At 41.9% G+C, this 26,482-nt stretch overlaps 1 protein-coding gene across 4 annotated transcripts in view; it reads right to left on the bottom strand.

Annotated features, from left to right (window-relative positions):
- SLC25A21 (solute carrier family 25 member 21) overlaps positions 1-26,482 on the bottom strand; it is a 460,856-nt gene that overhangs the window by 118,114 nt on the left and 316,260 nt on the right. For all 4 annotated transcript variants that reach the window (XM_045187980.2, XM_053929134.2, XM_045187975.3 and 1 more), the window contains one exon: positions 9,267-9,350. In XM_045187980.2, the coding sequence (XP_045043915.1) occupies positions 9,267-9,350 (84 nt within the window). The remainder of the gene's footprint in view (positions 1-9,266; positions 9,351-26,482) is intronic.

Genomic DNA, 26,482 nt, shown 5'->3' with positions numbered 1-26,482 from the left:
GGCCGGGGGAGTCGGAATGTGACTGTCAGCTAGCAATCCATAGTGATGACAGGAGGGGAATCTAGGAGCCGAAACCATTTTAAAGGTCACTCTGTGGGCAGAACAAATGCCCTCTGATTTCAGAAAGAAAACAAAACTCTGGGACATTGAAGCTCTGAGGATGCTGCTTTCTGGGCACCTGAACACTCACTGCCCACTCCCTGACTGTGAAAACCACTTTACAACCCAACACAGCTTAAGTCCACAACTGTTTGCCCTCGCAGCGGTGTGAAACAGTCTGGTAAGATACAAATGCCAAATAATGCAGCGGTAGTTCAACCGCCTAGCTTTTAAAAAAATATTGAAATAAGCTACTCACTATGCTTCTTCAGTATTCCTCCTCCTTACCCTTCATCCTTTCATTGTCAACCTTGCAATGCTGCATAATCAGAGTTTAAAGTTCTTAGCAACATTGCATAAGCTTTCTGTGGAAGGCAATTATATATATTTTATGACTAAAAATTTATGAGGATAATATATGAGGCGGAATCCCCCCAGAAAAAACAGAATTATCTTCTGAAGGGTGTGCCCTTGTAATACAGGATTCCCCAGCTAGATGAATATTCTAGGAACCCATCTGTATCAGTGTACCAGCGAGTGTTGTTGTGAGAGGCTGCGTTTGGTTTCAGGGAACATTTTTTGAAGATTCTTTCAACATGTTTGCCCATTTCATGATGGGTGAGTTACCAGTGCACCTGCAGACACTGCACTGGGTGTTCAGCAGTTTTTGACCAAAATCGGCATGACCCCCATGCCCTGCCCTCCCCATTCACCTGCTCTCACCCTGAGCAACTTTTTTTTTGTCTCTCCTGGTGAAAAAAGTTCTCAGAGGGAAACGGTTTGCTGATGTGGAAGAGGTGAAACAAACAATGGCAGAAGCACTAACACACATCAAAATCGATGAGTTCAAAACGTGTTTTGAGCAGTGGAAAAAATGTCTTGATAGGCATATTGCATCAAATAGAGAGTTTTTTGAAGGTAACTAAAATTTAAACATGTAAGAATACACAATTTTTTAAAGATATTATTTATTTATTGTTAGAGGGGAAGGGAAGGAGAAAGAGAGGAAGAGAAACATCAATGTGTGGTTGCCTGTCGTGCACCCCCTAATGGGGACCTGGCCGGCAACCCGGGCATGTGCCCTGACTGCGAATCGAACTGTGATCCTTTGGTTCACAGGCCTGCACTCAATCCACTGAGCCACACCAGCCAGGGCTAAATACACAATTTTTCATAAATAAATTCCAGTTTTGGGTTCCCCCTTGTACTAAAGCATTGACAAAACATTTTAAAAAGGATCACAATTATTCGAGAAAAGTAATAGTAGGCCCATGCCTGAATTGAGGTCACTTGTTTTCTCTTTCCGAAACAGGAGAAGGCTGGGAAGAGGAAATGGCTTCGGTCTACTTATAAGACCTGCCAGACAGACTCGCTACAGTAATTCTGCAAACTCTCACATGCTGTGTTGTTTTTTTCCTGGTTTCCCTTTTTCTGTCCCTAGGTAAAGAGGACACTTTGCCATTATCCGCAGCTCAGGCAGGCCAGGCTGAACTCTGTAGTGCAGGAGCGGGAGCAGCTGGGACTCTCCGCTTCCCTCCTTCTCCTCCCCAAAACACAAGGGAGCGGGGATCCAATGTACCGCATGGTGACTGCAGTTAGCAATACTCTGTTGTGTACTTGAACGTTCCTAGGAGAGTAACTCTTAAATATTCTCACCACACACACACTCACACTCACACACGGTAATTATATGAGGTGATGGAGGTGTTAACTAACCCTGTGGTGGTAATCATTTCTCAATATATATTTGTATTAAATCATCGACCACATTGTACCCCTTAACGTTACACAGTGTTATATGCCAATTAGATCACAATACAGCTGGAAACAAAGCTGAAAACAAGGGAGCACTCAAGGGAAGTCCAGTGGGTTCCAGGAAGGGCCTCTCTGGTAAAACAAAAGGGAGATAAGGCGCTCAGGGCACCAGGAAACTGATGCTAGAGGCAGCGCACACCTGGCACCCACCAAGGAACGAATTCACTGGGGCGAACCCAGTCAGCACTCGGTGACCCACACACTGGATCGGCACTGCAGATGATCTGTCTCGTGCCCGGGGTACATTCTGCGATCACTCGTCTGCGTGAAAACTGCATTGGTTAAGGGGCAGTGAGCCCACAGCGACCCGTGCCTCGGCTGTGTGTGAACTCCACAGCGTCTGCAGGCGGATGGGAGGGACCAGCCCCAGATGCAGAGAACAGTGATGCCGAGAACCATGCGCCCACTCCAGCACTGGGTAGGTGAGCCGGTTTCTATTGGAGAAGGAAGAGGGTAGAAAGAAGGAAAAAGCAGCAGCAGCTATGGGGCCCTGTGAGGCTGGAACTTGGTTTAGGTGGTGAAGCTGCTGATTGCTGGAAGGCCCAATCCATGCTCCTGGCTGCGGGGTAGGGCAGCTCCTCCACTGTCTCTTCAAACCCACGCTTCTCTGCATGTCCACGTGAGAGTGAGGGACCAGAGACTGCGTTACTGGGGGAGTTTCTGCAGGGACAGGTCCTTCTATTTTCAGAGGCCTTTTCTATTCTCCGGGTGGTTTTCAAAATCACCTGGCCATGTTAGGTGGCATAAGCCCCTTTTTAAAAAGGAGACCCGCTAAGACCAAATTAAGCCAAAGATCTTGGAATGAGTTCACCTGTAAGAAGAAAATGTCCAAATCTTACCAGGGTTGTTGTTGATTTTGAGCTGTAGACGCCCCACTTCCTTTGTCTGTGTCAAAAGCCACTCGTTGCCGTTCTTAATGAAAACAAGAGGGAGCGATTATACCTCCTGGGGCCCTGCCGTTCATGCCGTCTGCAAGGCACGTAAATGAGTGGCACATTATCTCACACATCTGGAGTTTACCAAATTAGCCAATTATGCTGGAGCTCATAAAACAAGGCCTTAAATGTCATTTAACTAGAAAATATTATAATCACCAAGTGGTCTGATTGTAAGATGATACTGGGGGCAGCATCAGTGGTTACAGAAAACAAATCGTGAAACAGAACACAGTTCAAATGCCCCCCAAATGCAACCACATAGTTTCTACTTTCCGAAGAAGACCGTATTTCTTTCTGAAGGCACCAGCAATCAACATGTTTCTCATTTGAAACTGAGTTTAATCTGACCTAGTTGTTTCCTAGTTATTTGCCTTGGGCGAAGCAATGCCCGAGAATTTTTCTCATAAGAAAACCAAGGAGCATGCAGGATGAGAGTAGACGGATGGAAAACCATACACTTTTCAGATATGGAGCTGTCTGCAAGGGATGGGGCAACAACTGGATTGACTTCAGTTGGTAGAGGTTTGTGGTACTGCATCAGAATCAATAAGATTTGGTTGACTGAACATATTAACAGTGGCTGGGAAAAGTCCAGCCATTGTTAATACAACGAGAATGGTTTTTCACAACAACGATGTAACCTGGCAGCCAAGGAGAGTGGACTGGAATGCGCACACGTGAACAATGATGACTTCACTGTACTAGTCAGTGGGGTGGTAGATGCTGTTGAGTGAGTCTGTGTACTGTGTGGCTGTCGCATTCAAAATGACTGAGCGAGTAGAGCAATGAATCTGCATCAAATTTTGCTTTATGCTTGAACATTTTTCTGCGGAAACTATTCGGATGGTTCAGAAGGATGATTCAGACTGGCAGTTTCATCACAACACATCTGCTCGTGCATCACGTCTTGTGCAGAGGTTTTTGGTAAAAGGTCAAGTCACCCAGGTGACTCAGCTCCCCTACAGCCCAGAGATGGCATGCTGTGACTTCTGGCTTTTCCCAAAACTAAAATCACCTTTGAAAGGGAAGAGATTTAAGACCATCAGTGATATTCAGGAAAATACAACAGAGCAGCTGATGGCAATTATGAGGTCCCAAAGTGCCTACTTTGAAGGCGACTGAGGCATCATTGTCCTATGTACAATGTTTCTTGTATCTTGTGTCTTCTTCAATAAATGCCTCTATTTTTTCATAGTACATGGCTGGATACCTTCTGGACAGACCTCATATACTGGCCTCTTAGAGTTTTCGGGCTTCGCTTGAAGGAAGACATAAAGCTACTATAAATTGCTACAGGATTTGAGGGAAGGTATACACCAAATCTATTTAAAAATTAGAGGTTTCCAACCACTACTTCCACACTGTGTTCTTTACATTCAACAAATAACAACAAAATTTAGTGTTTAGTGGAAGGTAATATAGTGCCATGGAAAGAGCATGGTACGCCACAAATACTTGGGTGCCTTGGAGCAAGTTATTTAATTTCTCAAGCCTTCCGTTACCTCACACAGAAGACAGACAGAATGATGTGTGTTGTGTTGAGAACAGTGCTGTGTTGAGAAAAATGAATGAGAAAGTCCCTAGAGTAGTGCCCATGCACTGGAGAAAATAAATATTAGTTTTTCTTCTTTACTTATGTCACCAAAATATCTTAAGTTATTTTTAACACCTTTTTTTCTAGGCACTTTTAGGAGAGGAAGAGAAAGGGGGTGGGCAGCGCCGGCTTTTATTAGCATATTTACAATCCCCTCGCCCATCTGCAAACATCTCAATCACTCACTTTAAAGGAAGGATGAGTATGAAAGCGACTATAAAAAGGTCCACCAGGGACTCTGCACAAACCGAGGCATGCATGATGCCTCATGGCAAACAGAGTTACCAGCCGCTTTTTGTTAGGAGAGTACAAAATTAACTTTATTGGTTTTAAAAGCATTTAATCAAATAAGCTAAATCTCTGTGTCTTTCTGGGCTCACAGTGAACAGTAGATGGACCTGTTAGTTTATTTTTGTCGAACCAGAGAAAGATGAGGAATCATGGTGTTGTCCTGGCCTGTGTGGCTCAGTTGGTTGGAGCATCGTCCTATAACCCAAAAGGTTGGGGTTTGATTTCTGGGCAGGGCACACACCTAGGTTGCAGGTTTGATCCCTGGTTGGCGCGTGGATGGCAGGCAACCAATCAACGTTTCTCTCTCACATCGATGTTCCTCTCCTGATCTCTCAAATCAACAAACTTTCTTTTTAAAGGATCACGGTGACAATGAGGTGCTCTCAACACTGACAAATTCCTTTCCTTTGAGTTCTCTCTTCTTTTTTAGAGAGAACAGTGATGGCCTCTTTGAAAAAAGTTAACTAAATATGATGATTTCATATTACAGATATGCTTACTCAGAATTTGGAAGGTATGTATTTTGTACTTAAATTAATTTCAACTCTGTTAAAGCTGGGTTGACAAGCTATGTCTTTAATGAAAGTACAAAGAAAAAGAATTTTAGAACCAGTAGAAGATTTTGGACCCAGGTGGTTTAGCTATTGTCTTTTGGAAACACGAATTCTTCACAGAGAGGGGAGGAATTGCATCTCCAAGAACTACCACTTCACGTCCTTACAGAGGGGAAATGGGATATCTGTGCAGATTTCAAGTGCCTCGCCAGAGTTCAGTGTTTTCAAACTACAGAAAAGGACTAGCTTTCAAAACCTTTAACTTGAGGGAGGTAGAAAAACCAGGACGTATGAATTCTCCTAAGCATGCTAATAGTCAGGCTGAGTAGTGCTGTCCTCCCTGCAGACCGCAGACAAAACTGGCCTCTGTGAACATCTTTGAAAGCAGAGTGTACTCAGTCTAAAAGCTAAATAAGAAAATCAAAAGGAACTGCTTTTACTAGGAAAAAAAAAATCCAACACAGTATGTGTTAAAAGTTTTCTTTTTTGACCTAAGGCAATGAAATGCTCTTACTCTATATCAAAAATAACAGGCAGCTTTTTTTCTTTTCCAAATATTTCCATCTCTAAGAGCGGAGCATTCTGGCTTTTGGCTAACAGCATGTCCAGATCTAAAGGCAGTACAGAAAGAATGTCAATTTGCTATAGAAGCAATTATACGTACAGTCTAGGAAAAGGCCAATTTTACTATGCAAGGACCACACATACTGTATGTTTGTTATATTTCTTGATATCAAAGCAGAAACATCAAATTCCTCCTAAAACACACATGATGTGAAGAGCCAGGCTAAGGAACTCCCACGTCCATTTCAGAGATCTGTTACAGCTTACAGAACTTGGCTTTGCTGACACTACTGTTTTAATGCAAAGGGACGTGTCTACAGATTACATAACACACCGTGACTTCCTTACGTACATTTTGGGTGAAATGAACATGACTTTGATCCTAATTGTTATAAAACAGGTACACTGTCGATGTGTGGCACTTAGGTATCACATCGCTCGCGTAACAGCAAGGACTTGCTAATCCTATGTTGCTAGGTGAGCTCAAAATATTTAATCAGGCGTCAAGATCATTATTATAGCTTCAGCAAGAATTAGCATCTCTGTTTCATTTTGCATCATTATGATGTTGTTGTGATGACATCCATTTGTTCAGCGCACACCTACTGAGTATCTCTAGTCAGTGCCAAATGCAGGCCTCAGGAGTACGGAGCTAAATGAGACATGGCCCTTAGGGAAATACATACCTGGGGCGGGGGAGGGGAGACAGAAAATGAGCACAATGAATCAGGGTGACACATAGTATATTTTATATAGCATATGTATGTATAGAAAGAAAGACTCATAAAGAAAGCAGGTGGTAGATGGTCAGACAGGGTGAGACTTGAAGGCGCCCTGGAGTGAACAGCAGTCATTTCTTGTGGGGATTAGAAGGCTGGTCCTCCCGGGGTAGGGAACAGCATACAAAGCTACAAGGGTGGGAGAGACCAGGGGGCTGGGACGTCTGCTATTGCTAAAGCAGATCTTGTACCAGGTATGAGCCTGGAGAAGAGGGATGGCCATATTAGAAGGGCTCCGCACACCACGATATTTCTCAAAACACTCTAAAGATAAAATAATAACAACAGTATGATACTGGCTTAGAAATAGACAATTAATGAGACAGAACAGGAAATGGAGAAACAAAATAGAAAAATTGGATGACATACGTGAAAGTTTAATATATGAAAAAACTAGCAGTTCCATTTGGTGTGGAAAGGGTGAATTTTCAACAGGTGGTGTTTGGACAATTGACTGATCATCTGAAAATAAAGCCAATTCCTATCTATCACACTGCACATGGAAAAATTCTTATACGAATTAAAGATTTAAATGTAAAAAGTACCAGAAGAAAATGTTTGTAATCTTTTTAAATGTGACATCAAGATCAGATATTACAAAGGAAAACAGACATATAATCACAAAATCACAATCTTCAAAAAATACAAACTTCTGAAAGGTGTAAGACACTACAGTTGTAAGACAAATGACGAGTTAGGAAAAATATTTGCAGTCTATGTAATGGTCAAAAGATTAACACCTATAACGATATATTAAATTCCTACAAATCAATTTAAAAAATCCAACCTAACTAAAAATAGGCAAAGGACACAAATAAGCAATTCATAAAAGAAATGATACTTTGTGATATAAAAGTATGCTCAGTTCCCATTACATCAAAGGAATGTAACAGTGGGAATTGTAACCCACTACACCATGCTTTTGACATTGTTCCTGTAAGCGCTGACTCTGACTAGTAGCTTGTAGATAGACAGCATGTTTGTATAAGAATCCTAGGAACTAACTTCAAAAGGTACAAACTCCGACCTCCAGGCATCCCAGCTCTGGGAGGTTTGCTGGCCTTCAGCTGTGGAGTCCGCATGATGTACAGTCAGGATGATTAAACCAGGATGAGGCACATCGACCATCACTTGACCTACAGGAATGGACTGTGTGGGTCTGCACTTCGTAAGCCCCTCGCTTGACCTCTTTGTTCTGTCCCCTGTCCCTCCCCATAAAAACCTCAGCCTCCACTGAGATGTGGAGATGCTGGGCTTTGAGACGTGAGTCCTCTATGTCCCCAGGAAGATGGGCTTTGAGACACGAGTCCCCCACCTTCCAGGTGTTGGCACCTGAATAAACCACCTTCCTTTACATCAGCACCTGCCTCTCAAGCATTGGCTTTGGTAGCGGCGGGCAGCAGGACCTGCGTTTGGTCACAGAAATAATATTAAGATAGTTTTATTTTTTTACCTATTAGATTATAAACAAGAGATGCAAGTGAGTGGCATATACCAAATAACGGTTGATAAATGTCCAGTGTTTGAGAGGTTGTGAAAAATGAGAACTCTCAAATACTAAGGGTATAAAGTCATTATGTACTTTTTGGCAGATAACTGGGTAACATCTAATCCTGTAAACCCATAACTTCATTTTATAGAAATATATACATATGTACACAAATATGCAAAACTACTATAAGAATATTTATTGGACTGTGTCAGGATGGGCGGGGTAGGACAAAAGGGCAGCCGAACTACAACTCAGAAGAGACGGCTGACGTCAAACCAGGGAACCGCCAATGATGGATCGCCGCTTTGTTCGAGGAGAGCAACCCCTAGCCCCGAGGGGAGCCAACCAGAATTTGGTGCATAAAACCTCACCATATTCCCTGCTTGGGCGCGACTTCCCCGGCACCTCCCCCGGGTGCACAAACCCACTAACTTCTCTGAGGCTTGGTTTCCTCCCCTGTCCACCTGGAATGGATCCTAACAGAACTCACCTCACAGAGTCATAAGGAGAATTCCTAGTACATAGTGAGGCGAAATATACTTACTAGTTATTATTATTACTGTTATCATTTTTGTATAATTATTTTCAACCAATTCTTTTATGAAAACAACTGCAACCAAAAGGCAAATCTAACATCCGTCAGATGATTATGCTGGATGAAGTCTTCAACTGAATCTCTACATCAGAGATCATTTTAGCTTATAAAATAAAAATACTCTACTTCTGCTCATCAAATAGGATGATGAATTTGGCACATCAGTTTCTGACATAGATCAGTTCATGGACCACCGTGCAAACAGGGGGGGACATATTTGGGGAATAGCATTAAGAGTAGAAGTAAAGAACTGTCACGTTTACATGGCCCTACTTATTGAGCACTCTGAAAAGTCTTCACGGCACAAATTAGAAATTGTCTTCTAGTCATCGAACTCATCATTAATATCTTTTTTATGGTATCTTCTATGGTATACATATTAATTTTGGGTTATATAGTCAAGAACAACATAAAAAAGGAGGAAGGCACCCCTTATTTTTCCCTAATAAGACTAGGAAAACATCCCATTCAGAAAATGTGTTATGTGCTAATATATTTAAATACCCGTATCAACAAAGAATCTATGTACAAAGAACCATACATACCCTTCTCTTCGGAAAATTGTTCGAAAGCTGTCTCCCAAGCTTTTATAACTGTTTGGGTCAGTTGAACATCTCTGAATTTGGAACCTAAAAACGAAATCAAAGAAAAAAAAAATCCAAGTTAAGGACTTTGTCAAATGGTTTTCTCATTTTTCAAAGACTGAGGAAACTCAGCTTTTACAGATTAATCCAAAATATTCATTCTTGCTATAGATTTTATTGATTTATTTTATATAGCCTTTACCTTATTTTTGTAACCTTTAAAATTATATTTCTCTAAACTTTAATAGAAACTGTGGAAAGAGTTTTTTCCCCATCTGTTTCTCAGCCAGACAGATGCACCCTGAGGCGTTTATGCTTTTCTGCTTTTGTGAAAAGCACACGCAGATGTCATGGATTGCGTTAATGTATAATTCTGAAATCTGAAGATGCGCATGAAACAAAGCTCTATTCTTATCTTAATGAGTGCTCCTCGAAGGTAATTTAATACAAAGGTTAAAAACACAGAACAGATGATAGGGCCACTTCGACCCTGATTGTTTATTTGGCATCGCTCTGGCAGAGGGGAGCCTGTGCTGAGGGCAGGTACGGGCGCTGTGCTGTGACCTATTTCACTCACTGCCTCACGACGGAGTGGAACTGGCCACGGTGGGCAGTTCAGGCTACCGGGACCGCTTCAGAAGTACAATGCCCTACAGACAGTCGGTGCTCCATACAGGCGTGTCCCATTTTAGAATGCGAAATTCTACTCTCTTCTTTTTGTGTACGGTCATGGATCTCAGAACCCTAAACTTCAAAATATGGAAGTTTCCAGCATGTGGGTCTTCATTTTGTATTCTGCCCTGGGGTTTGTTGCTAAAGAGATTTATGACAGGTGTTTCCATTTCCCACCACCCCAGCTGTTCTCTGTTTTCGGGTTTCTTTAGTCTGCCTACCTCTTGTGCTTAACTTCCTCGTTCCAATTCTGAATTAAGGCCTGTACCCTTCTGTACTTTCTTCCACAATTTTACCAAGCATTTTTTAAAGGAATTCTCAAAAGCATCTCTAATAGTGTCTACTTTGAGATGTTTTTCTCAGATTGTTGGATTTATGATAGGAACACAGCCTCTAAGAGTGATTTATTTTGTAGTTCTAGACCCCGGGGAATTGTGCTGAGAACTGACACATATATCACAGAAAAGAGCGAATAGTTTACTCTGATTGAAGCGGTTGGGCATATGAATGAAACAAGTACATAATACGATTGGAAAGGGAGGCTGGCTTACATCCGATTTTGTGAAGTGGACAGTCGTTGAATGTGATCATTTAGGAGACTGGCCGTTCTGAACTGAGGGAGCTAAGTCTTCCAGCAGAGCACTTGGCGCAGACAAATCCCCTGAAACGTTTACTGCCCACCAGGTGGGTTAGAAGGGGAGTACAAGGGCAGAGTGTGAAGGCCAGCCAGCAGTGCAGGTGAAGACGAGAATGTCAGAACATGAATCGTGGCGACAAAGATGTAACGAGAGGGATGTACTTGTTTGGTAATCCTTTGTTTCATAAATAGGTCTTAAAAAAATGATACATTCAATATGAGCCACTCCTGATCCTCTTCAACCCGGCAAGTAATACTCCACAGCTCCTGTCAGCATCGACAATGTCACAGACACTCATCTTCGCAGTGGTTCTGCTTATCAAACTCAGAGCTCTATCAGCACGGTCAGTTTGGGAAGGTTGCTTTCTAGGCAAGAACTATACCTCTAAAATGCAAATTTCATGGAGCTTATCCGAAGATCCCGGACCAGATCAGCTAACTCATTTAAACTAGTCTGGATGCAGATCTGCATTTGGTGTGTGTACCATCGCTGGCCCAGAAGACGCAGTAAGCAGTTCTGTCTAGAATCCAGAATGTGATTTGATGGTCAGGCAGACGGGCCATGTTTCATATTTCTGGATTACTGCATGTAGTTGAGATAACAGAATCTCCATTTCTGCATTTGCCCATTTGTAATCTATATTCATTGCTGAGTTTGAAACTTTTTCTTTATGTCTAGTTGGGAAGTCCAAGATTCTTCTCTAACTGTTCTTTTGAGAAAATAACTTAAAATAGTTTTACATATTATAATAGCATTATATGCTTATAGATTTTTCTCAAAATAGCTATAATCACTTTTATTAAGTTCATTTACCTCTGTTTAATTCCTTTCTGGATGCTTTTCTTCCAAATTACCATGTGTTTTTAAGAATATTTGCCATGTGAAGTAAGATGTTGCAGGTTTTACAAAAACCTAGGACATTGTTTCTCAAGAAACTCAATAAATAAATAAATGATAAAAAGTAATAACAATAGAAGGGAAAATAGCTAGAAATGTCAAGGGGCATCAGCACCACATCACCCAGGTGTTCACCAGAGGGAGCAATTACTGCTTCCCCCAGAGGACCCGGAGGGGTTTCTGGAAGAAGGGATTTGAGCTGGCCCTGTAGGGTTCAGAGAGGCAAAAGAGTAAGCCTGGAGGAGGCATTTCAGTGGGGAAATGAGAGAAACCAAGTCCAGTGAGGAGAAGGCATCCTCTCGGGAGGAGCGAAGGGAAAATCCCCAGCAGGGCGGCCTCCTGAGCCTCCTTCAGGACGGATGATACAGCCCTCCACGGGTGCCGTCCAGCTGCTCGGGGTGCGTGCAGACCTGAGGGGGTCAGAGGAGGGTATTTGTGAGATAAAAGTCGAAGCCCCACACAGGTCCTTTGACTTTTACCTGCACCTCAGCGGGGTACTTCAGCTAACTCTGCAGGGCTGTCTCTCAGTCACGTGGCTCTGGTCCTACCAGGGACTATGAAAGAGTCAGCAGAGGGTCTGAAGCGAGTGCACCCCAATGCCTGGAAAATTTCCTGCCAGGGCTAGAGACGTCAGCCTCGTCTGTGATGTCCACATGCTCGGGTAAGGCGGGTCTTCTGCCAGCGGAAGCATCATCTAACCTGGCCCTGGAAGTCTAGGCACTTCTCTCACTAGCTGCAATCTCTTTCTACTGTCAGAATCTGACAATTGGCATTTCCAATCCACTATTTATCATGTTGACAAGAGTTCTTGAACGTTGACTATGTATTAGCCACTCCACTATGGGAGGCATTGCACAGAAGTAAGACACAATCCTGCCCTTTAGAAGCTTATAGTTAGGGGCAGGAGTTAGGTACAAATAGATGACCACTCATGCAAGGAATAAAGTTTAGGAGTAGCGTCTCAGAGTATAAGATGCTAGCCAGTGAATTTTACTGATACTGAATGAACACTAGTATCATTCTTAGTGGCGATGATCTCATATCTATGTGTGGACTGTGGCTGACAGAAAACGGGACAATGCAGGGACACTGGAGGGAAGAGGGAACCAGGAGGGATATCTTTGGGCTAAATATCTGTGATTAAACTTTACCCACCCACGTTAGAACAGGCACCAAAGACAGCCAGTAGAATCCTTGAGGAGCGTTCCATGTAGAAGCCGACTGCCTGATGAGTGATGCTATGTTAATTACAAACAGGAGTGGCAACATCGAAACAGCATTACATGAGGAGAGCCCACAACCGCCTTGTCAAGCAATGCAAGGGGATGAGCTGGCACGGTAAATACTAATTCCTCAGTAAGGCCTCCCTACCATTCTTTCCTGTTAAAGCAGCTGGAGGTGGCACTAAACAGGCTAAGCCAAGAACAGCTGTCTCTTCTATTGCACACCCCACCTAGTGCGTGTCTACACTTTGCAGAGAGTACACGCAGTATTTCGTTCCAGTACATGTGACTTATTCTGATCACAGAGTTATCAGTTCTTCTAAGGAATCTGTTTTAAGTTGATATAATTACAGTGCATTTTGGTCAATCATGTAAAACAGCAATTTCCTTCTTCCTCTCCACTACATTTCAGCAACTTAAAAGGTTTCTCTCTTGGACTGAAGTTTTACATCAGCATTTTCCAAGCTACATTCTGTGCTAACAAATTCTCTCTATGCTTGAGGAGACAATTTTCCACTTATGTAATGCAACTCTTTGTAAAATTATGGAAATACAAAGGCAAAGCCGTAGGACTCTTGATTGTACTTAGAAGAAAAGGGTGGACCCTTCCATTGTCCCAATAAAAGCAGCTTAGACATATCTGGAATCTCTGTCTGAGTAACTTCTTTTATTAGAAGGAAAATTTCCTGCCAAACTAGAAAATTGGACAATGAAATATAGCACTTGAGAAATATTCAGTGCCTAACCTCAAGTCAAAACAGAACACAAGGGAAGGAGTGCGGTTCAAACCCTCCACCCCGCTGCCCAGGGGCCGGCCATCCCGTCAGCCGTGAGACCAGGGGACAGAGCACCACACACCTTCCAGATGGAAGGGGACTGCCCTACTGGGGCAAGGAAGGATGGCTTAACACTCACACACGTGTATTTTTAAAAGCCAAAGAATGATCTCACTCACTAGAATAATTTTCTCTACACTGGTCAAGAACCATGACTGCGGCTTTCCCACTGACCTCACTTGGTCAGTGGTGCCCAATTTTAAACTAGCCTGCTGTTGACTCTTAGCACGGTCAGAAATGCCACTGTAAGCGTGCAGCTTGCCAGAACACTTCTTAAGATACGGCCATAAGAAAGGCACGTCTGTCAGAAATGAGATGGCATTGCAGGGACACTGTGATTTTGAAAGGACAGTGACATGCTGACTTAATATTTGAGTTTGTTAGCCAAGAGAGAGAAGGGATTTCATTTTTGTTTTGTAAAGCCCCAAATGCCACATTTTATAGGGGTGGAGACTGCTAATAAAAATTGTACATTGATAATAAGTGGCGATGAACCTCATGAAACTCCCTGCAGAGATCTTTGTAAATGCGATATGAACAGAGATTATCAGTAATTACCAGACTGTTACATGTGCTGCTTAGCAAACACTTAAGAAGCCCACTAATGAATCAGAGATTAGCAGACTAAATGTTTGCAATTACAGAACACATTAAAAGTATAACCGTAGGAAGATTAAATAAAGATTTTAATTCACTGCAATTAGCCTATCTTACCAAATAAGACGCTACTCCTAAGAAATATGTTTGTTTTCGTACTGGTTGATTGGGCATGGCCAAGGTCGGGCTGAACGTGCAAAGACACGTCTAAGGGTTTGAAATTTAGGTGTACACACCTACCCGACACGCTTTGGGAAAAGGCTTCAGAAAGCTCATCTTTAGAAAAATTCCCACCACGCAGATTTGTTTCCTGAACTCGGAAAAGTCACCAGGGAGGCTTCCCCCAAAGAAGAAGCCGCTGTTCCCACAAAAGGCTGACCACTGGACTGAAGGGGAGCAGGGTCGCTGCCCCTGCCGTGCCTGCAGGGAGCCCACGTCAGATGGTGCGCAGAGGAGGCCGCTGGCTTTGGACATGATTCTGCCAGGGTTTTTTTTTAAAGCAACTGGGGGAAGGAAAGATTTCCTTTTAACATTTCTCTATGTCTGTAGTTTTATTATTCCAATGTTAAGTGCTGGGTGAATGTGAATGGTAATTAGAAAGAAGTTAGCCTTGGGTTTTTGTTTTACTTCAGATTATAATACCAATCCACAGAATACTGCCTTAGCAACAAGGAGCACAGGGGTCCCCATCATGCTGGAAGGGTGCAGTCCACAGTTCCAGACACAGACTTCCGTCCCGAGGCTCCCCAAGGTCCCCATCTGCAGAAGGGGCAAGGTGTAGAGTTTTGGGGACCCAAACATGAATAAACCACAGACCTTCCCCTGTAGAAGGGAACAAACAGGGGGCGGCAGGGACGTGTTTGTAAATAATTATAAACTAAGGCAGAATACAAACATTAAACAGAGATTCTAGGACTTGGTTCACCTGCGCTTTAAGCACTGCCTTTGCGGGCTGGGTTCGCAGCCTGGGCCTGGCATCAATTAACACCATAAAATAATGCTAACACATCCACCAGGCCTCGGCTTTGGCTCTGTCCCAGCAGTGATCCCCGACTGAAGTTCCAAAGCTGTACTCATACATATCTGTCTGTTTATCAAATTATTCTAAAAATTCAGGGAAAAGAAAGATACTTCCCCTGATCGTTGCTCGGTCGTCTACTATGAGAGTCTCTTTATAAAGGAAGTAGAATCCTGTACCTGGTTAAAAAAGAGACAGAGGGAGATGTCCTTTGCCTGTTTAGAGTGAATGTCTTCACCAGGGGCAGGCAGGGCTAGGTGGGCTGGGCTGGGCCTTGGCGTAGGGTTTATGATACTGTAAAGAAGACCAATAAAGGGCTCGATGTGATTATAAACCAGTTTGTAATTTGAAGAAATGTGTAACCGGGAGTGCTCCGTCAGCCTAGATAATTACTACAGATAAAGCAACAACATCTTGGCAAGGGCACAAAGGCGAGGGGAATCCGTGCCGGGTAATTTTGAACACGTTTTTGAACAAAGCCTCAAAAATATTATCTCCCTGAAATATCAGATCAACTCAGATAGTCTGATTATAATGTAAGTAATTTCCTGTGATCCTAGACACATCTAATTACAGTCTCATTTCACACGCCAAGGAGATTTAAAGTCTGATATTCTGTGACTGCACGGTTTACAATTTATACTTTAACAGTACACTTAGATATCCCATAAATGGTTTATCATTTTGCCAACTGCAAATTTTGTTACAATAATTACCTATGTGTCCCTGATTATTGTGATGAAATACAGCTAGCTTTGTGCATTTTACACAGTTATAAGACATATGGTATTTTTAGTATTTAAATCTGCATGACATTGTAAAAAGAATCATGAAAAGAGAGTTTATTCTACCATCTAGCTGTATATATTCCTATGGGATAATAACTAAGTGTACTGACAATATCATTCTAAAATTTATTTTAATGACAATATGCCAGTTAAGAAGTCAGAGGCCAATGATCATCAGAGATTACAACCTAAATCTGATACTGATAACCCACAAGTAATAACATAGGCTAATTGGCAGAGCTGTACAATTAATATGCTCCAAGCACAAACTGGTCTCACTTAAACAAATGCTTCACTAGCGTGACTTTCAGACATTTTCCTTTGTAAAATTCATGTCACATTATAAAACTGTGCTTAGAATTAGGTGATAGTGCTGCCACCCTTTGAATATTCATGGACGAATTATACATATATTTAAGTTTATAATTTAATGTCAACGAATGACCTCACACCCAGGCGTACCTATCTACATTTTTCCAAGTGCACCGAGAAATAAACTGGCCATTGCACGGTTAGTTAGCACGAAACCAGCTCGTGTGTGGGAATGAGGGAAAGGTGGCTCACGGACTGGAAATGACGCCCAGCATCATTGTGGATCGCGAGGACGGAGAGAGCTACGTCAACTTCGTCATGACAAGTGTTAAAGTTTTCCCACATCCCCCAAAGAATTACAGTTTAAAAAAACTTGACTCTACAAAAGGAAGGGAAAAGTTAGCTCTATTCTTTCCCTCTCTAACCCTCCCCACCTACTTCCCTGGCTGCCAGCATTCACGGATAGCACCTGCTGTCCCACAACAGAGAACACATCGTCACTCTTAGCTGTTCAACATCAGCTCATTGCTCGGGAGGAGACAGCAGTTCTCGGTTTCTCACCTCCATAAAAGATTTTCAGAACAGGGAATTAGAAAGCAGTCAAAACTAGCAGAACCCTCTCACTGGCCCTGGGAGCTGAGCCACTCCATGGAAAGTAATTGTGCACTAGACACCATAACCCAGGGTCCCAGTGAGGGAGCCGTCAGAGAATAGAGTCTCTGGAGACCTAATGTACCATTCCACTTTATTTTAATTAATCAAATGTACCTACGTTATGGTTTATTTAACACTGATAAGGAAGGATACTCTTCGATAATGTCAAAGAGAGAAAGATTAAAAGAGTGAGTTGTTCTTTGCATTTGTAAGCATAAATGCTTATGCTAGAAAGAAATTGGGGGAATGCAGATAAATAAACTTGGCTGGTAAGGAAGAAAACATGCTGTTTATCACAGTGGAGGAAAATTTCAAGGAATGTTTTTTTCTTTATTCCAAGATTGACCTCATATGCTACCAAGATTTGGATGAACTGTTACCAGTTTCAAATATGGACAGAGTTTTCAAAAGCCTTTCATAGGTGGGCAGAACCCCAAAATGACAAAGGAATAGTAATTATCCTGCTTATTTGTAAATCACCTTTAACTTTGAGATCATTTTTACACATATGATCTCATCTCTGCTTTCCCCTTAGTTTCACAGTTCCTTATATTTGTGTGGTTAAACTCACTGGAAAAAGAAAAACAGAAAGTATCAAATTGGAGCTAGAGAGGCATCAGGTTAGAGGGAGTAATAGGTTTGCGGAAGTCTCTCAGTTGTACTATAAATTTGTCTCCTAGTTCAGTGAATGGCCGATAAAGCTGATTCAATGAACCCAAGTTTTTTCAGTTGTCAAAAAGGGAATAATGTTACTTGCACATCAGCCACATACCTCTGAGGTTTGTCTCTAGAACTCTAAAGAAATGAGCCCTGAATTAACTGTGCTGGAGAGAGCCAGGTCAGAAAAGCATCAGTCATATAATTTAATTTGATTCTTCACTCTCAGGGGTATAGACTGTGGAAGGAGAGAGATCTCCTCATGGGAAGGCGGGATGGACAGCTTCATAGAAGAATTTCAATGACATCTTATTTGAAGAGCAAAAGACATCATGTGATTTCTATCAGCTCCCTCATTGTGCACAACTGGTTTGATACACTCTGGACCTCCAAAATATCTTTCGATATTGATCCAGCTCCTATTCTATGAGGTTTATTTATTTCCAAATGGTTAAGTACCTACTGTGTGACTAGGAAACATCCTCAAGGCCAAATCAACTAATGAGCTCTGTAACTTTCTCTCTCTCCTTCTTCCCCTCTCTTTCCCTCCCTCCCTGCTTTTTTCCCTCAACTAAATGTTTTGATAATGAATATTCCATTATGTCATGAGCCCACAAGAGCCCCAGTGGAAGGGTGTGTTTTCCTTATTATCATCAAATAACATGCTAAATATAATTAAAAATCACTTAGAACACAGGCAACCAAAGCAATGCATGAATTATTCCCACCCAGGAGCAGGCTTAACTTGTCTACAGATCTTGTACAGAAACTGTGCTTCACCAATTAACCAAGTGTTTAATTAAACATAACAGATATTTTTGGCAGAATCACAGATGGGTATTTTGGCAGATAGCAAAGCAACTACATGACAGTTCAAGTCATTTAATTTTATAAAATGCTGACCTTACTCCAACTAGCAGCTTTTACATAAATGTAACTTTGCATTTTTAAACCTTAAAAAACAACTAGCTTAAAAAGAATTCTCTTTGTTCTATGAATTAAGTTGTAGATATTTGGATGTCTTGGTTAGTCTAGGTTCCCTAAACTATTAAAAACTAAAAAATAAGGCATCCATTTGCAACAAGACCCAGGTAAGTAACTGATAGTGAGTACAAGAGATTTAAACCTCTCCCTCCAAACCTGCCCTCGGGCGAACCTGGGGGTGTCCATGAGATTCTGGGTGCTCTCATTCAATTAATCATCAAATAAGTGTGGAGGTTAAATTCAGCGTTTGGTGATGTAGCCCCTCCCTTCACAAGTAAAACCTTACCATTGAGTGTAAAAGAGCAAAAAGTGTTCCGAAACAGTGACATTTACAGAGGATTCCAGCCAGCTAACATCTGTTGAGTGCCTACTCTGTACGGGGCACTCAGGCTTTACACCCTGCGTCTCTAAGACATCAACTGTCTTACTCAAGTTTGTGTTCTAACAGGGGTCAAAGCAGGTAGCGTCAAAGCATTAATAACAGGCGAGTCTTCCTAGATTTGTCATATGCTTGCTTGCCTCCTTAAATAGCACACAGGGAACATCTCTTTAGTGCCCAAGGCTGGTGGGGACCTTCTGAAAGGGGGTTACCCTGCTGTGTTACTGTTGCACAGTGACCTCCTCAGGGCTCACAGGGCTCCGGCAGGCCAAGCCACACTTTAATGGCCTCACAGGGCTTTGCTGGTGTTTTGTTTTCCCTGTAGGGTTTTGTCCTACATGTCCCTGAGCCATCCTCCCGGCTCCCCTCACTCCCTCCCACTCTTCCTCCCATCCCTCCTGTGACTTGGAATTTGTTTCTTAAAACCAGCCGTGAACTAAGGACCAGATAACACAGCTTGATCAAGGCTCTTAGGGAGGGCCGCAGGGCCCATAGTGTGAGTCGTGAACATTAGTGCTTGGCCTTTGCGACATCTATTCTGGCTGTTCAGAGACCACTGTGTGTGTGTGTGTGTGTGTGTGTGTGTACCAGAGAGTTGAGGTTCTGACATAAGCAGCCTGTGGCTGAGTTTGAACTTTCCCTGGGAAAGAGCTGTTCTGACAGAAGGGAAGAGGCACACAGCCTCCATTTTGCTCAGACCCCAGGCTCTGCGGTCAGGCTCAGGTAGAGCTCCCCAGGCACGGGCAGTTCCCCTTCCTGATCTCCCTTCAAGGGCTCCATAAAGAGCCCCGCCGCCGCTGCCGGAGCCCCGCTAGAAGGAATGTGTACCTTGCGAGTGAGGATGACGACCCAAAGCCCAGCTGGCCCAGCCGTCCTCATGTTGCCCCATTGGTCTCGTGCGTTCCATTTCTGTTTGCTCCCCGTGCTGTTGTTTGTTTCCCTCTTCTTCCCTTTGGACTGTGTGGTGTCTGTTATTTATGTTCTCATAGATGCATGTTTAGTTTGAAAGTTTGAGAAAAATATGAAAATGGCTTTTGAGAAACCTACATATTTTCAGAATTCTGACTAAATCACTGCGGTTTTTTGTTGGTTCTGGTAGGATCGCACTATCCCTTTCACGGAGAGGAGGGGAGAGAGAGAAACCGCACTGCAAAGGACCCTACTTCCCAGTAAAAATACCTTTGGAACTGCTTAGCCCACTCCTACTCATGTGTGTGAGGTCGAATTTTGGCAGAAATCAAGGAACAGCTGCAATTCCATACTCTGAATTGTCTCTTTTAAAAAATCTTCATATAATTTATAGAATTGTTGGCACACATTTCCTAGATTTTTGATTCACTTGCATGTCGACAATGTGGAAAAAAAGGATTGGGAGCAATGAGTGTTTCAATGGTTTAGCCATTATATTCACGACTTTAAATATGCAATGCCAAGAGAACTTTCTGCAATTAAGGTTGCTTCGAATAGACATTTTTAAAATAATGTTGCTTCTGTCAGGTCTATCAAGATAATTAAAAAGCTATACAATTTCTGAAAATTTTTATGACTTAAGAGAAGCAATTTACCATAGTTAAACAAGTATACAATTAAAGGTACTAGACTTGCAGATAAAATAAGATAAAGAAAATTTTCTTTAAAATCCCATGTATGAATATTCTAGAAATATAAGGCATCAACAGGTAACTGCTTTGCCACATTGTGATACCTATCCTAAATTAGCATGGCTTCCCCGAGGGCTTTGGTTGCTAGAACTGATATGTCTCAAGGTAACATACATTGGAGGGAGGGATGGGGCTATTAGAGAGACCACGTGTGACCAGGAGGTATAATGAGGTCTCCTGGGACCTGGGACTGGGACAGGAGAAATCCATCAGGGACTGTGGTGGAAGCGATAAGCTGTCCATCTAAAGTCTCCTTTTCCATTGTGTGAAGTTGATGCTGGGAGGCACCTGCACAGCCAGGTAGTGAGTAGATCTCCAGCCCCCTGTACGTACAAGTGTAGATAAAATTCGTTCTTCTCAATGGAATCTAAGTGAAGTGATATATGTCACTTCTAGACTGTGACTTTTAAGAAGTGAGTGAGGATTCCTCATGCTCCTGTTCCACATGCAAGATTCAATTTGCAAGATGCATTTTATATCACGACTAGTTACAACTGACCTCAAGTCTGTATCACCTGCAGGAAGGAAGCTTTAGTGGGTGCAGAGCCACAAAACGAAAGGAGCCACACTGAGGAAAACTTCCTACAACCTGGTAATCCTCACATTGGACTATTACATAAGTATATTTTATTGGGGTAAACCACTGAAATTTAGGGGCTTATTTATTACTGCAGCTAGATTAGCCTTAACTGATCCAAGAATGAACAATGTCCGTCTCTCTCTGCATTCTCTTGTGAGACCAGCTCCTTCTGCTTCCTGCTCCCCCACAGCGCTGACTTTGACGGAGAAACCCAGCCTTGGCGTAATATGACACAAACCTAGTATCCACCATTTACGCCGTTCTGCCACCACAGGTGCCAAACATCTTTCATTTGCTCTTCCAGATTCACTCTCTACCCTTTTCTACCCTGTTCACTGCCCTGGGAGGTGATCTGAATGGATTGCATCAGGGGACTCCTATGTTCTCTGCCTTCCAGTTAGACTTGGTCACGAAAAAGCCCTGGCAGGTGACAGGAGGAAGGGAGGAAAATGAGTTTGTGGTATTTATTTGTCTGGTTCCTTCCTGTAAGGCTTCCTCAGGCTTGTCTCTGTCAACAGACGTTCACTGTTCCTCTTAAGGAGCCCTGTCTTCATGACTTTCACCTTTTAAGTTTTGATAACCTTTCCCTTCACACGTGCCTTGAGCTTAGAGGTAGTGACAGCTTCGCCTCCTGCTTGGTAGTCCGGGATCCTGAGTTCTTCCTTCTGACTTCCTTACACCCTGCCTGTACCTACCTTTGTAATAAATTAGCCACTTATATACCCTGTTCCAATTATCCTAATTTGAGGGGTCACCTGTTTGCTGTAGATTTTCTCACTACAAAACCATATCACAGTTAAAATTCTCCAGGGAGGCAGCTGTCTCCCTCTGGCTCGCTTGGCCACCTCCAGGGGCTGGTGTTACCGCGCCATGCGGCCGTCACGCTCACCGCTTCAGCCCAGGCTGTGAGTGACGGCAACTTACACAGGAGGAGGAAGCTTGCAGCCACCTCAAACCAGGTCTACCAAAACTTCTTCTGGGAGAGTTTCCCTTCTTTTCACTCCTCCTCCTCTATGCGGTTGCCACCGTCCACCCTTGTATTTTTTCCCCCTGGTGGTTTGCTTCACCACTGAGAGAGAACGTTAGTGCTTTTTACAGGATTGTGCCTCGCACACAGCATACCATGTAGAACCCAAGTCTTTACATTTAGAAACAGAAATGTTTGCAAAAACAAGAGAGAGAAAAAGTATAAGTAAACACAGAATCATGTTTTTGCAACGTTACCTCTTTGGGGGAAAACACCTTTTGCCAACCTGGACTCGCCACGGTGATGTCACACGGCATTTGCATTCAAGAGGCTAAGGGACGATTTCCTCTTTCACACTTATCTGGTATTATTCTTTCTACTGCTGTTAGTTCCCATCCAAAAGATGCTACATAAGCATCCAAATGAATAAAAAGTGATTACTATACCGAACATCTCACCACTTCCACTCAGAGTGAGCGGAGGGCCAGGGAGTTGGGTCAAGTGTCTGCCTTAAGGCTGTGTAAGATGGTCTGTGTGAGCATCCAGGCCCAGGGTTCAACATTTTGGTTTTAAGTGTATTGTTTTCTCTAAATATTTTACCCTAGCATACTAGTAAGTCTTTGGTGATAACAGTTGACCCTTTTTTCTTGTTTCAGAAAGAAGGGAACTAGAAAACACTCATGTTCCTCTGCTAGGAGAAGAGAAAAATATATATTTTCAGTCTATTTAGTTTTAAGGTTTCATGTTTTATGTAAGTTGTAATGAGCTTAAGATTGAAAGAGTTATTTTTCCAAATTAACATATTCTTTTTTAACTTTAATATTGAAATATCACTTTGTTTTTTACTACATTTATTGGGGTGACATTGTTTAATGGGATCATAGAGATTTCAAGTGTACATTTCTATGATACGTGATCTGCACTTTCCACACAGTGCAACATACAAATTAACGTATTCCTAAGGAATATCACCGTTGCCCTTCACCGTAGGTAGGAAACCCACACCGACCCCTCCTCAATAACCCTCATCCTCAATTTCATGCCTTGGAGTTCATGCAAAAGCTTGATCGAACAGCCCATTTTCCCCTCCCTGCCACACTTCCTCTGCCAGGCCTCCCAGCACACACACGTGTGCAGTTAAACCAGGGGAATAAGTGCGCTTAGAAATCAATCCAGCACAAAAGCAATTTATTTACACTGACTTCTAGAGGATCTGTAGAGAGTGATTTATCTTAGCTGATCATAGTTCTTCTAAATAATAACTACATACAAAAAGACTATTAATGTAGCACTAGAGCTCTCTGTAAATGCACAAAGGCTTAAACCCGCAGTGTCCAATATGGTAGTCACTAATCACAGGCCACTACTGAGCAATAGAAATGTGGTTAAGCAACTGAAGAGATTACTTCATTTAAATCAATTTAGATTTAATTTAAAAGCTAAAAAAGTGTAAAACCTTTTGCATTAAACCTAACTTCATCATTTTGCTAGGACTAACATTCACTTTAACCATTGCTTTCCATGAGAAGTATTATAGTAAGCATGGACTTTCTACTTTTCACAATGTGGCTAATATCATATTTTAAATTATATGTATAGCTCACATTATACTTCTATTGGAAAGCTCAGGCTCAAAAAGCTGATTTAAGGCTAAAAGGCTAGGTTTTGCGTTTGTTTTTGCACACAGCTGCACCTTAATGTACGTAGCATTACCAGAATTCATGGGGAAACACCTCTCGTACAGAGTAGGGACAAGAGTTAGGAAAACTTCTGAATTTCAAATTCAGTTGTCTTATAGGCATAGTTTTACTTACTGTATAGTTCTCATGACTTGAGTTTTTAATATGTTTAAAATAAAATAAGTTCCCACCACCAGGTAACTTTATTTTGCCAGTTTTCAACTGATTAAAGATGAAAACGCATCCTTGGCATCTCTTGAACAATATTTTCTGAGATGTACCCACCCTTAGAATGAAGCTGTAGTGCCTGTAAGGCTGGCAAAATGGTTTCTGAGAAATTCATAATGGAGTCCACCCAATCAAATTCCAGACTAAATTAGGAACACTAAAAAGACACTTAAAATACACAATGTTCTTTTCCTTTCAGCTATTTGAGTCGCAGCTGAAGAGACCAGTGTAGTCTTTCCAAGTATAAAATTGGAGAAAGATCAATACATAGATATGCTCAAGTCATTACCAAACCTGTGTCTTTGTTAGTTTGATAGGAATTAAATAAAATCTTCCACACATAAGGGATTATCAGTATAGTCTTCAGAAAACCAAATCCTCACTGGAAAACAGAAATAGCCAGTTTCTCAGGATAGGACTGAAGAGAAGTCGGAGCTGTTTATGTAGAGATAGTTACTCAAAAATCACCAGAGTGTGATGAAAATGAAAAAGTACTTTTTCTTCCAAATCAACCTAATGACTTCCACAAAATAACATGCATAATGCAATCTTCATTATAATAAGCCATAACACTGAGGTGAGATCTTCCCGTTTAACTGTGTGCGTCTTTGTTGTGCCTTAGACAGGACAAGAGACAAGCTGGAAAGTTTGGGTCATATGGACCACGGCGGCACTGCTATGTCTGGAATTTTCTTATAAATATCCTATTGCTTTGAGGCTCACAGGCTGGCTGGAACAGCAGGGACAATCTCATTTGCACTTTTATAGTTGTAGAGGGATTTTCAAGAGTTAAAACAATTTTCCATAATATTCTGGATTAACTTAACGGATCTGAAGTGTGACTATTACACCTTTTCATGCTTTTCTGCAACCTGACAATTTGGAAGTAATTTTAGAAAAACAAACAAAATTATAAACAAATGCCAACAGGAAGGCGTTCTTGGGTGCTCAAAAGAATCTACTTTGCAACAATTTTTTACTGCCTGTTTGCAGCTTTATGCCTTTTTAAGATTATTTTTTTAAACACTATAAATGACTGTTTCTACCCTCGTGAAAACCATCACTTCAAAGGAGCATTCTGCGGCGCTCTACGATGACTACACAGATATCAGCGAGCACAGTGGATGCCATCCTTCCGTGTGTGATTAAACAACAAACAACATTTTCTCAGAATCTATTTTTACTTTACTAAAATAAATGCTCATGTTTACTAGTTTGAATAATTTACTTTGCTTAAAATTAGAAGAAATAGTAATTTCCCTAAAAAAAACTTCCACATGTCTACTAAAGATAATTTTTCAATCCCTCTATAAAGTACATAGTAAACTATATCAGGCATAAGGATCCTGAAAAAGACGAGATACAAGGCAGTTTGAAAATTAGAGTCAGTGAGAAGGGAATTCAAAGTAAATACAGAGTACTATTAAAATAAATTTTATATACACACAGGGAAAATAAATAAATGCTTAAAGGAGATAGGATATACAAATCAGTTTGATGGATTGGAGAACAGATGGGGTAAAATAGAGGAAACTCATCTGAAGCAGTTAACTTGTGATGCCAAGAAGGACGGTTCTGGGGCAGTGAGCAGAATGCCTTCGTGGGTGCATGGGATGTTAAACCAGCACAGAAAAGAGCCTTGTTAGAGTTTTAAAAGAAGTTATGTGTACATCAGTAAGGGCTAATAACCTTTTCCTAAGAACTAAACTTACGAGTTTTGAAAGTTTAGGAGGAATGTTCTAGAAGTTTAGAAGAAAAGGTACATGTAGAGTGAAAAAGAAGTAGGTACCTAAACAACACGCAGAAAGGAGAGTAAATGATCAAATAGCTGATTTGTATCTACTTAGGAAAGGGCATTCATTAGCTGCTGCCAAACTTGGCTCTGCGAAGGGAAACTATGCCAGACCAATGTAATTTCCTCCCATAGAAGAGTGACAGGCAACACCAACCAACAAGAAGCAATAAGTACGAAAGGATGTTAAAAGAGCCCAGCACAAGAGAACCAAAATCCGGAACACAAATTTAATAAGGGGGTTGGCAAAGTAAGGATATACTCAGGTTCAGCTGCAATTCTTTTCAAAGTCTGCCTTCTCTACGCGAGCGTCATTTGAAATTCTGCAAGGTACATAACCAAGTTGCAGTAGACTTCTAGTAAATGTGCATTTGCTGAATTAAATTAGCAAGTTAGATATCTTTTCTAAATTCAGAAGACCCTCAATTTTAAAAAGTTACCTAGAAATAAAGAATAGTCTAAATTCTAGGGTATGCTTATCTCCCACCCTTAGGCCTTTCCTGCATTTATCTCCCGACTATCTTTTAAAGTGCATTGAAGTTAAGAACAACCTAACAACAGCCAGAGGGGAGGGGGGTGGGGATAGTGAGGAGAAGGGTGTTCAGGAACTACTAT

Source organism: Desmodus rotundus, chromosome 7 (genome assembly GCF_022682495.2).
Source record: "Desmodus rotundus isolate HL8 chromosome 7, HLdesRot8A.1, whole genome shotgun sequence".
NCBI classification, from domain to species: Eukaryota; Metazoa; Chordata; class Mammalia; order Chiroptera; family Phyllostomidae; genus Desmodus; species Desmodus rotundus.
The sequence above is the reverse complement of the archived record's forward strand: the minus strand, read 5'-3'. Positions and strand labels throughout refer to the sequence as shown.